Genomic DNA, 12,719 nt, shown 5'->3' with positions numbered 1-12,719 from the left:
CAATAAAAAATTTTAGTGAATTGTTGGCCTTCTGGAAAGTATGTTCATTTACTGTATATGTACTCAACACTTGGTAGGGGCTCATTTTGCTTTAATTACTGCCCCAATTTGGCGTGGCATGGAGGTGATCAGTTTGTGGCACTGCTGAGGTGGTATGGAAGCCCAGGTTTCTTTGACAGTGGCCTACAGCTCATCTGCATTTTTTGGTCTCTTGTTTCTCATTTTCCTCTTGACAATACCCCATAGATTATCTATGGGGTTCAGGTCTGGTGAGTTTGCTGGCCAGTCAAGCACACCAACACCATGGTCATTTAACCAACTTTTGGTGCTTTTGGCAGTGTGGGCAGGTGCCAAATCCTGCTGGAAAATGAAATCAGCATCTTCAAAAAGCTGGTCAGCAGAAGGAAGCATGAAGTGCTCCAAAATTTCTTGGTAATGGGTACAGTGACTTTGGTTTTCAAAAACCCCAAATCATCACTGACTGTGGAAACTTAACACTGGACTTCAAGCAACTTGGGCTATGAGCTTCTCCAGCCTTCTGTAATAGAATTAGCTCTTCATTTAAGCTTTTATTTTGTATTTTAGCTTTAGGAAATCGAATCATAGAGATTCGCTGGATCTGATTAATCAACACGGTCTCACCCCTATTCGTCACACACTGCCTTTTGGTCATTTTCCCCTTACGTCCATAAGCCGACGTTGAGGGTACCCCTCTTCATCGCGTGGCACCGTAGAGGGTCATCCGATAGATTTGAATGCAAATCCCTCATCTTTGGATTTTGACGAAAGGGGGTTAGGCATCCAGCGGTTTTCCTGCGCTTGAAAGTATTGCTTCAGGCGATTGATTTTGTGCTGCAAATGTGTATTTTGCAGTAGCGTGCGTCGTCGCATGGACTGTCACAATCATTGGTGCGGTGACCATACATTTTTGTGGCGCAGAAACCCTTGTCTGAATCGTTACCACAACTTTTATATATATATATATATATATAATATATATAATTTTGGGCTACATTAAAATGGCATAATTACAGGAGTTACAGGACTGCATATTTGCTGTAGGCTTAAACGTGTCTTAATTTAGGTGGGATATTTTATAATTGTACTTTTTTTCCCTTTCTTTTTTTATTTGGTTGTGTCTCTCATCCAGCGACGCATAGCAACCGTCGCTATGGGTAATCAGCACCAGGACTCTGTCCTAGAATTCTGTATGGTCTGGTCCAGACAAAAAAACAATAGCCTACTTTTATAGATCTTTCTCAATACTGATTATGAAGTTGTGATAAATTAAATAGCATACTGCAGAAATGTTTGTATTAATATTATATGGCCATCCCCAGCCTGGCAAAGAGATGGATGCATTCTGGGAAGTGATGTGTTTCAATGTAATGGCTACATATTCCCATGTTTCCTTCACTCAGACATTCATGCTGATTCTTTTAAATGTTTGAGCAAGGATATAAAATATTAAGACTGTACTTTTTCATTATGATTGATATTTTGGCGCACTGTGTGCGACGATCCCAGAAACCATTGCCCAGCGCGATTCCACCACGGTAAGTAGCCTACAACAGTCAAATAAGGTTTTTAACGGTTTTAAGTCTGGCAAGGCAAAGTTTACAAGTACCCTGATCACGTTATTCCTGTTTGTTTATCAATTTGAATTAAGGCAGAACAAAAGGATGTGTTAAAAATATAATGATAGCAGAACCCTTGCTCACACAATGACTTCTTTTTAAAGTCATTCATTTTTTATGATATTGTGATTGCATGAATACATAAGAGGAGCATTTACTTAACGTCTTAGCCTAGTAGTTATTTATATTGTAATATGTAGTTTGTTGATCTATTCTATTTTGGTTTGTTCTTCTCTTTCTCTGCAGGTTCCTTAATCTCATCTTATCCCTCATCTTAATACTTATTAGCAGCATCTTATTTTTAAAAAAAGGCACTTTTAAGAGCCACATTTGTCTTGTTACTTTCTCTACTGTTGTATTGTGTTTTCTCTCTCTCTCTTGAGGTCTTACTGTCTCTTCTCCCTCCCTTTCGAGTGGTGTTTTTGTTTGTCTGTCTTGTATTTTGTTTGTCCCTGTGTGTTTATAGTGTGTTTATATTGTGTGCCGTGTCCGATCCTGAGATGGACCGTCACCTGAAGGAGATTAGTCGATCAGGCTGCACATCAGGCTCACCTCCAAGAGCTTGAACAGCTCATTAGCATGCACCAGGAAGCAGAACCATCCACCAGTCAGCCTTCCATCAGTCATCTATCCACCAGCCAGCCATCAAACAGCAAGCAAGAGGTTAGGTGGATTAAGAGGGACAGTGATGGAAACATTTACGGCAGGCCCAGATCATCCCGAAAACGAGGTCAGATTTTTTTTACATTCATGTTAATTCAATTGTAGACTTTATCTCCAGATCTAGTTTTGCATCTTGAAATGGTATACAACATGATCACAAGTCATGAGTCTGAATTAGAACATATCTGAGGTTATTATTACATACCTGTGTCTAGCATCAGGTAAAGTTTGTTTCATTGAGTGTAAAAAGCAACAGCTTTTTTGCTACAGCAGGTCCCAGTCACAGCCAGAGTCGGAAGACAGGTGTCTCTCATGTCAGGGCTCCGGAAACCAGTGGGGAAGTGACCAGTGACTTTCCTTCCGTTACTGCAGGTGTGTTCTTTATTTTGACTGCACTGGTTCAAAACAATATGTTCATTTAGTATGTTAATATTTATTATTACTACAGTTTTTTAATATTGTGCATTGTTTTAACAGAGTCCTTCCTTCAAGAGCTTAAATGCTCACTGGGTGAGGACATACATGAGGATGAAACACCACCTCAAGCCTCAACAGACTGGTCGACCCGAAAGAGCCTCATATCAGGGTGGTGGGAGAAAGAGAGACCCCGACTGGTCAACACCATGGTGGCTCGACAACATGCGGCAACTCAGATCTGCCAACATTGTGGAAACGGTCCAGCCGTTATCCGTTGTTGTGACTGCCGACCACACCCATTCCTCTGTGGCCAGTGTGATGTCAGGGTCCACCAAGGTCAAGTGTTTCACAACAGGGATTCGATGACACTTGCATTTTTTCATCCGTTGTCTCCCACAACTTGTGTTGTGGAGAGGGTTCTAACCCAGTGTGGTAAGTTGTAGTTTTTGAAAGTCACATAAATAAATATGTTATTCTTTAATTCTCATCCATGTGGGGTTTTTTTTCAAGAGCGTCTTGTACCTTTGGAGATGCCAGAGACAATATGCGGTTGTCTACAAGGATCGTCCAGTGTCATAGCAGGACAGTCCATAGTTGTGGTTACAATGAATGGTAAGAAGAACTTTATGGGTGGGGTGGGGGTCACTTCTGTAGAAGTGTCTGCAAAATTTCACCTACAGGTATTTGCTGATCACACCTCATATATACTCCCTCTCACTTTGTCACAACTATGAACATATAAAAATCGTGATTATGTTACATTCATACATGTTACATTGTGGAAAAACATATCCAGAAATTTTCTTTATCATGGCTGGAAATCCAATTCAATAGGTTGTGTGTTGATTAGATTGTCTGGGCCCACCTATGTGGAGGAAAACAGTTAACCTTTGTTTGTATGGGGATAGTTAATTTGCCTGACAAAAGTGTGACTTCCAATAGAGTGCCTTACAAAATGTTTGTAGAAGTGTCCTCCTGATCCATCCTTATTCAAAGGTTCCCGTTATCAGTTGTCAGAATGACACAGTTTGCGTCTGTCAAAATTAACTGTGAGTATATATTTCCTTCTTTTTCCAGGGCGATATGATCTCAGATTGCCTCAGATTAGATGCAAGGCATGTGAAGCCACTTGGAGTCCTGGAGTGGATGACCTGATCCATAATGACTACTGGCCTGCCACTTCTCACCATTCAACTGTGTACGCGACAGATGTCCTTTTTTCTTTTGAAGAGCTGAAGATGGCAGCACGAGGGATGTCTAGCCAAGCATTTCTTAGAATGCTGGATCAACGCACTGTTCGCTTTGGCCGTATAAGTATTTGTGGTAATAACTGCGTAACTCAATAAATGATACTATGAGGGCATGATGATGATGATAGAAAGTACACATGAACATTTGCACTGTTTAGGAAAAAAGTTGTTAAATTTCGACCCTTTATAAACAACCATAAACTCATGTTCTCTCATCAGTCATGCAGTTTGCACTGAAACATTTCTGAAAAAACAGGTCATTCTGAAGATCTCAACTTCAACTCCATTGGCTACAGACTTTGACATCTTCTCCCCAATATCATTTCCTTATCCCAGAAGTGTTCCCTTGGATTAATGGGCCAAACATCCCCCAAATACACCAGTGTATAGTGTATGAGTGAAGTTTACACATTGTTAATTTCCTTTGATATGTATTCTAAGGATTGGTTACAAAATTAGTACAAACATCCCGAAATGTATCCATTTAGAGCATTTTACTTCAGTGCAGTACATATTTAATTTGATCTGTTTTACTGTTCTCTTTTACTGAACTCTTTTGAAACAGAGCGGTAACATCACAGCAGACAGCTTCCGGAAAAGCTTCTTGGAGTGGGAAGCTGTCCGATTCGAAGTGGACAAATTATGCCAGGAGGACCACTTTGACTGCCCAGCGTGCAGCCCAGACATGCTTGCAGTATCTGTTGATGGAAACCGCAAGCACTACAGATTCAAGAGTGCAGCAAGGTATTTACAAAATCCTGTGTGTGCATTGACGGTTCATTACTTTGAAAGCAACTGCTGTGAATTGAAAATCATATGAATATTTAAAAAGTTAATATGTATCTCTTTTATTTAGATCGGAGGAACAAGCCATCTTTGATGGCGTGTTCATCGCGAATGATGATGACGTCGCAAGATTCGTGGACTATGTCCATACCTCAACCAGTCATGTAAACTTGCACAACTTCACTATATTTACCTATAAAACACCACGTCCTATAGAGAACTTTGTTTGAACAAGTTTGGACTGTTAACCATCTTCCATGTTTTAGGTCTCTGGAAGAGGTGTCTGTGGAGGGCAGTGGTCAGCGGCGCGCAAAACGTCTCAGAAGTCCTCAGGAAAAACAGACGAGGAGGGCCTGGAACTCGCTGTATGTCGTCATGGGGTTCTCCTTCGTGCCCTTAATATGTTCAGGGGGGAGATTTTTGCCTACCCCCTGTACCTCCAAAAGCAAATGGCCTGTAAGCAAGTGACATTTTTCGCTATGGATGTGGCATGCAAGTACTGGCCTTACCTCCGGAGAGTGACAGAGAAATGCCCTGAGCTTCAGGATCTCCTCACCATGAGGCCATTTCTTTCTGTTTTTCATGCCAAAGCTCATGATTTCAAATGTGAGGTAAGAAAAAAGGATTGTCCATGACATTTTCTTTCCCTGAAAACCCTGCATAAGATTGTTGCCACTTAGGTTTTGTTTTTTGTTTTATTTTTTAAAGGTAAAATGGAGTGGACCGTATCAGGAGGGCGCTGGTTCGACTCTTGGGGAAGAGGTGGAGCAGTGCAACGCCTTCCTCTCAAGGATTGCTGTTACCACAAAGCACATGTCAAAAGCAGGTAAGGTAACCAGTACATTTTGATCCTGATGACAATGGTGAGCCACTTTGAGCTCATGCATATATGCTGACTCTGAAAATATAAAGCTCAGAATATTCAACACAAATGGATGGATCGATTACAATACCATCATCCTATTTTATTTGAAGGGAGGATAATAAGGAGGGGCAGTGTGATAAAAAAATACACGTCAGAGTACCATTCACCTACTGTCCTGCCATAGTGCTCTATGCCATTTGCCTACTGTCCTGCGCCATTGTTTCATGCTACTACTTCACTATCCTGTGCTATTTACCTACTAACCCTTTCATGGGACTAGGGCTGGTTATCGAGTTCGATACTTTTTAGGTACCGACCGAATTGCCTCGATACTATCGAGTATCGAAACTCGTCTTGTTTTTCGGTACCAAATTTCGATACCTAAGGGGTTAATCTCATAAACGTCAGTGCATGGGGCATTATTAGCTGTGGCGGAAAAACACTAGTTTACGCGGTTGCCCAAAAAGACGCGGTGTGTGTGTGTAAGCGTCATAACCCACATAGATGGAAAATATGGTACCATGTACCCATTGTATATGGGTGGGACAAGACCCACCCACTTTAAATTTTAAACCCACTTTTTCAGCGCATAATGTCTGTTCACTTTTCAGAGCGCCGTCAGTAAAATTGTCCATTCCACTTGAGGAATGCCTTAATAAATTAAACTCCATTCCGCTTTTTAGCTTTAGCGTTGATTTCAAAATAAATGAATAACGCAGTCAGCACGGCACAGTCCTCTGTCAGATGAGATGTTGTCAGGCTATGTGTCATTAAAACTCAGAAAATTAAAACTGTGTCAGCCGTGATTTTAAGTGTAAAAAAAAAGTAATCAAACTGAAAAATTTAACCAATTAATTTTTTTAGGTAATGTAATGTTGTTAAAACGGATTTATATATATTTTTTTCATAAAATTGGTATCGGAAAAAGTATCGTTCAGGAACCGGTATCGAAGTCAAGGTATCGGTATCAAATTACTTTTAACGATACCTAGCCCTACATGGGACAGTAATCAAATGGCACAAGACAGCAGATTAGTACCATAGTACTATACTGTAAGTTATTATCTCGCAAAAGTTTGTGGTACCTAACAAGTCTGCACACTCAGTTTCTTCTCCTACTGCTACTGGAAAGAAGGGTGATAATCTCATATTTTTTATTTTTGCAGGACGCATAGACATGCTGACGGTCATGGCCATGCGCTGGAACCAACGAAAGTTTGACAACTTGGCTTCCACCCTTGCCCGCCGATATCGGAAGGTAAAGACACCAGTTTTCCCTTATGCAACATTCATAGCGATATTGTAAAATAAAGTGGCATATATCTCAAAAATATAGGGAAGACTTGCCCAGATATTCTTCAATACAATAGAATATACTGATGGTTTCATGTGTAGTGTCAATTGTATTTTTCAGTGTCTTAATATAAAATATTAAATGTTCATACCACATACCGGTATATTGATTGTCCACGTATATACGAATATACTGTATATTTAATCAGTGTTGTATGTGGTTTTCCAATAGTGAAGGTACTTAACAATCCTTATCAACAATAGTCAAAGTTGTAGGCATTTCCCTCATTGTCAATTGTGTTTGAAGGCCACAATAGCCCTGCAATGCCAGTTGCATAACCTGCAGGCCATGAAAATGGAAATGGACATCACAGACAATCAACTGGAGAGCTGGATCATTGATATCAATGAGTGGGCAGAAGGTAGAATATACTGTCTTATACTGTTTGATATGCTGCTTGATGCATCACTTCTGACTAACCTTGGCTGCAATTCCAAAGAGGCTCATTGTAATCGTAGTCAAAGAGCACATACTCTGATTGCTGATGACGTGTGGAAAAGATTATCCCCATGGGGACAATATAGAACCTAACTAACCTAACTATACTCAACCTTAGCTACAAGTGTAGCCTCAGTTACAGAGAAATATGAAAATATTGTTTAGGCTTTATTTTGCTTATACAGTCATGGCCAAAGATATTGGCACCCTTGGTAAATATGATCAAAGAAGGCTGTGAAAATTAATCTGCATTGTTAATACTTTTGATCTTTCATTTAAACAATTCACAAAAATCTAACCTTTCACTGGATAATAAGAACTTAAAATGGGGAAGTATCATTATGAAATAAATGCTTTTTCTCAAATACACGTTGGACACAATTATTGGCACCCCTAGATATTCTTATAAGTAAAATATCTCTGAAGTATATTCCCATTCATATTCACAATTTTGAGCACTCCAGGGTGATTATGAAAATAAAATTATCCAGCCGTGGCTTCCTGTTTCACAGAAATATAAATAGGAGGGAAAACAAAGCCCAAATTCCCTTAATCATCCATCACAATGAGAAAAAAACAAAGAATATATTTCTGATGTGCAGCAAAAGATAATTGAGCTTCACAAATTAGTGAAGTGGCTTTATGAAAAGAGCTAGAGCAGTGAAAATTCCCATTTCCACCATCAGGGCAATAATTAAGAATCTCCAATCAACATAAAATGTTACGAAACTGCCTGGAAGAGGACGTGTGTCTATATCGTCCTAATGCACGGTGAGAAGGAGAGTTTGAGTGGCTAAAGACTCTTCAAGGACCACAGCTGGAGAATTGCAGAAAATAGTTGAGTCTCGGGGTCAGAAAACCTTTAAAATAAATTGTCAAACAGCACCTACATCACCACATGTTGTTTGGGAGGGTTTCAAGAAAAATTCTCCTAGCTCATCCAAAAACAAACTCCAGCATATTCAGTTATCAGACACGACTGGAACTTCAAATGGGACTGGCTTCTATGGTCAGATGAAACTAAAAAATGAGCTTTTTAGCAGCAAACACTCAAGATGGGTTTGGTGAACACAGGGATAAAAAGTACCCCATGTGTACAATGAAATATACTGCTGTTTTTTTGATCTTGTGGGCCTATATTTCTGCTGGAGGTCCTGGACATCTTGTTTAGATACATGGCATCATGGATTCTATCAAATACCAACAGATAAAAAAATCAATAAGTGACTGACTCTGTTAGAAATCTTATAATGGGCCATGTTTGGATCTTCCAACCGTACAATAATCCAAACACAAACCTCAAAAACAACACAAAAATGGGTCACTGAGCACAAAACCAAGTTTCTGCTATGGCCATTCCAGTCCTCTGACCTGAACTCTATAGAAAATGAGTGAACTGAAGAGAAGCAGCAACATGGAGCTTGGAATCTAAAGGGTCTGGAGTGATTCTGGATGAAGGAATGGTCTCTGATCTCTTGTCAGGTGTCTCTAACCTCATCAGGCATTATATGAGAAAATTTACAGTTGTTAAACTGGCAAATGGAGGTTTCAAAAAGGATTGAATAAAAGGGTGCTGTTAATTGTGGCCAACGTGTATTAGAGAAAAACATTTATTTCATAATGATATTTCCCCCCGTTTTAAATTCTTATTATCCAATGAAAGGTTAGATTTTTGTGAATCTTTTTAATAAAAGATCAAAAGGATTAACAATGCAGATGAATTTTCAAAGCCTTCTTTGATCATATTTACCAAGGGTGCCGATATTTTTGGCCATGACTGTACACCAGAAATAATATTTTTTCATGGAATCAAGTATATTTCTTATCTCTTCATTTCTTCCTCTCAGCAACAACATCCCCAAACGATGCTGATCTTGCTGCTGTAGCCAGCCGAATTGAGGAGCTGGTGGCAAATGTTAAAAGGAGGTCCCAGCGTCTTTATAAAGATAATGACGGATGCAAAGGACGTGCCCAGATCCGCCGAAAGATCTGGGAGGAAAAAAAAGTACTTTCTGTAGTGGAAAAGTATAACACCTTGGTTCCTAATGCAGAACATCTGACCTTAGACACCATTCTATCTGACAAGATTGTTTGGCCATGGCAGCTTACACACAGTGGTATGTACACAATTCCGTTGACTATGCGAAATAGTCACATAGTGGCACAAAATCTATCATGCCTCAATTATCATGCCTCAAATACAACTGACTTGTTTCATCTATGTATCCCAGACTCTGTAGATCTAAGGACGAAGAGGAAGGCGTTCGACATAGTGATGGCAGTCAGGAGACTTGAGGAGGAGAAGAGGATTCTTATTGCAGAGATGAACAAGCATTGGAAGTCTCTTTGCACCCGTGCAGACACATGTCATCCCAGCTTTCTAATGTGACATCAGGTACAGTATGTTTTTGTGTTATACTTGGTATACATTACAATATTGCTGAAAGTTTCTAATTAATAAAGGCTCAATTTGTTTTAACATGTAAGGCGAGACGTGGGGCCTGCTTCAAGATGGGGTCCAAGGTCAACAGAGCTTGACGATGAAGAACAAACAAGCAAGCAACAGCCTGGCAAAGCATGCAAAGAACTGTTATGTTCAAGTTCTGACTGAAACAGAAATTAACTTTGATAGTGATTCTGAGGAATACCATACCAGTAGTGACTCCGAGCACGATTAAACAGTATTTTCATGGCCAGAGTCCTTTTTTATGCTGTTGTGTGCTGGGGAGGCAGCATTAAGAAGAGGGCTGTTGGGACAGGCTGGTAAAGAAAGCTGGCTCTGTGTTTGGCATGGAGCTGGAGTTAATCATTTAACAAACCGAGGATAATTTGCAGAAGCAGTCTTCTGCATGCTCAACATTGAGGAGGTCCTTTGTCCCCAGGGCTAACCAGCAACTCAATGTCACACAAAAGGGTAGGGGAGAAATGGACTTTTCAGCATGAGTCTCTCCCTGCCCATCACATCACTTTGTCTATTGTCTAGTATCCACTATCCATTTGACTCTCTTACAGGCTACATTAGCCCCTCTACACAGTTTGGACTGTGGTCCCATTATTTACCCCTGTTGGCTTGTATAAACTTTTTCTTTTGAATTTAATATAAGTGTCTGTTCTACTTATCTTATCTGCTTTGTATTGTTTTGTTATGTTTTTTCCATAGTCATATTTAACAACATGCACAGCTTTGCACTAGGGCTGTGTGATATTGAAGAAAAGTTTGATAATTCATTAAATAATGCGATATTCGATATGCGATACGATAATGCTTAAAGTGTGTAAAATAAACTTAAATTATCTTTAAAATATATTTAAAATGATATAAAATACATGCGTTTCACATTCTTTTTTATGACAAGAAAACATCCTTATAACTTGTGAAAGTGAACATCAGTGTTTTACTGTAGCATAAGAAGTGTTATTTTAACATCAGTGTAAACCACAGGGTTTCAGGTTATCCTACATTATTTAATAAAAGATACTGAATCATAAAATGTAAAAATAAAATATTGCTTAGTTTTCACTGTATGAATTAAATATATCCTGATACTTTTCAAAGCTACAAAACTTTGTCTTTTGTTCATGACCACAGTTATTGCAAGCTGTTGCGTTATGCATATTGCGATATACAGTATACATTTGGGATATTTCAATAATTTCGATATATTGTGCAGCCCTACTTTGCACTGATTAAATCCCAGCACTGTTAACTTTTGCACTACCACCACTGCAAATCACTCCATAGCTGCCCATCATGTATCACAGGGTCAGTCCCTACCAGGCCTTTGTAATCACTTGACATGCTCTTCACTTTTTGTATTTCTGGTTCAGTCCACTTCACAGGCCATTTTAAGAGGACTAAATTTGGTTCATTATGGGAACAGTGGTTTTCACTTTGAACAAAATAACTGCTGTTTGGCAAACACCATATAAAATAACCCAAATAAACAAAATAAAATTAGCAAATGTATAGGGCAAACAGGTTAGAATGTATTAGCTTCAGATGTCATATGACCAAACCTGAGCCAGATGACTACTTGTAGGCTGGCGTGCACATGTTCTCAGTTCAGTTCACTTTAAAAGGGGTCTAAGTATGCTTAGAGAGTGTTCCTTATGCCCAAACAAATTCAGTCACTGCTCAAAGTTCACTTTGAAGGCTGGAAGGGACCAAGTTTTAAAACACTAAGACACTGTTTAAAACACTGTTAGCTATGGATGAAATGACAATATACATATGTATGGCAAAGAAAATGTGGAAATAATATGAATTAATGAATGAATAAATTAATGAATTAATGGATACATATACAGAATAAGCCATCACTTACCAGGAAGAGCAAGGCAGCCAGCGCACTTTGACCTCCGCTGCCTTCCCCTGCAGAAACAAACACGCACACACACACTTTTTCGTAAGGGGTAGCACTTGATACTTGAAAAAGGTTGATAGCTACTGCTCAGTGTTACTGTTTTGTACCTCATTCATCCGTCTTTCCAATATTTGATCATATGGGTAAATTGTCTGTCGACTGCATTTGCAACCTTAAATGACAAAGGCAAAAAAAAAGTTTGGTTCATTTCAAATGGGTCTGAGTTCGCTTGTGGTGTTCACATATGCCCCAAAAAATGCTGAGTCACTGTTCTTAGTTCACTTTGAGGGCTGAAAGAGACCAAGTGTGAATACAACATGAGTTTGGTTAAATAAAAGGGGGCTACATGGAAAAACACCTGTAGAGGTTTGAAATCTTGAGATGTGCAATGGCTTACACTAATAACTATCTAACATTATGCCAAGCAGATAGTCCCATCCACAGTCTCTATTGTGAGCCCAGCAACACAGTTCAATAAATCCACTTCAGAAATGTTGTTGAAATAAAAGATGAAAATCTCTGGTTTTATTCCTTGGTTTCCGATTTACAAAAGAGAATGTGAGCTGACTAAAGCACTTAATGAAATAAAAGAATCCTAATGGAAGTAGCAATAAGTTAGCAGTTAGCAGGTAAGAAAACCATTTGCTTCCACCGCTCTCAAGATCTGAATGACATTATGAGAATCAACGTAATGTAGCCGAAGTAGGCTTATTCTTAAACAGGCAGTACACTATTTTACCAATATGTACCAAATCCTATAAGCACATGAATTCTAGTATGCTTTTAACCTTTTAAGTATTATTTAACATTTTTAACCATTACATGAACTTCTAAATTAAATTATTTACCTGTTTAACATTAATTCGTATTCACATTACTATGAATTGTACTTTGGCCTCTACAACACCCTTACACACAACACGTGGCTGCTGATATACACATGGG

General features: G+C 39.1%; 1 protein-coding gene across 3 annotated transcripts; it reads left to right on the top strand.

The window, feature by feature from the left end:
• Positions 1-1,176: 1,176 nt before the first annotated feature.
• On the top strand, positions 1,177-10,942 carry LOC131539389 (uncharacterized). 3 transcript variants are annotated; one of them, XM_058773961.1, is made up of 14 exons: positions 1,177-2,367; positions 2,571-2,672; positions 2,778-3,149; positions 3,228-3,329; positions 3,795-4,040; positions 4,533-4,711; positions 4,824-4,917; positions 5,020-5,364; positions 5,462-5,579; positions 6,785-6,876; positions 7,219-7,333; positions 9,258-9,527; positions 9,642-9,805; positions 9,898-10,942. In XM_058773961.1, exons 6-13 carry the CDS (start codon positions 4,653-4,655, stop codon positions 9,797-9,799), a joined length of 1,251 nt encoding a protein of 416 aa, XP_058629944.1. In that variant the 5' UTR covers positions 1,177-2,367; positions 2,571-2,672; positions 2,778-3,149; positions 3,228-3,329; positions 3,795-4,040; positions 4,533-4,652; the 3' UTR covers positions 9,800-9,805; positions 9,898-10,942. The 3 variants fall into 3 exon arrangements, with proteins under 3 accessions (XP_058629944.1, XP_058629945.1, XP_058629943.1); XM_058773960.1 differs by having other exon boundaries at positions 1,541-1,556; positions 1,884-2,367; positions 3,795-4,711; XM_058773962.1 differs by having other exon boundaries at positions 2,574-2,672; positions 3,795-4,711.
• Positions 10,943-12,719: the final 1,777 nt, after the last annotated feature.

Source organism: Onychostoma macrolepis, chromosome 04 (assembly GCF_012432095.1).
Source record: "Onychostoma macrolepis isolate SWU-2019 chromosome 04, ASM1243209v1, whole genome shotgun sequence".
In the NCBI taxonomy this organism is placed as follows: Eukaryota; Metazoa; Chordata; class Actinopteri; order Cypriniformes; family Cyprinidae; genus Onychostoma; species Onychostoma macrolepis.
This window is presented reverse-complemented; position numbering and strand designations above follow the sequence as displayed.

Excerpts from the sequence above, each read along its gene's own strand:
- LOC131539389 (XM_058773962.1), top strand. The coding sequence starts at position 4,653 with ATGCTTGCAGTATCTGTTGATGGAAACCGCAAGCACTACAGATTCAAG. Across the intron at positions 4,712-4,823 it reads AGATTCAAGAGTGCAGCAAG|ATCGGAGGAACAAGCCATCT; the intron begins GTATTTACAAAA and ends TCTTTTATTTAG. Across the intron at positions 5,580-6,784 it reads AAAGCACATGTCAAAAGCAG|GACGCATAGACATGCTGACG; the intron begins GTAAGGTAACCA and ends TTATTTTTGCAG.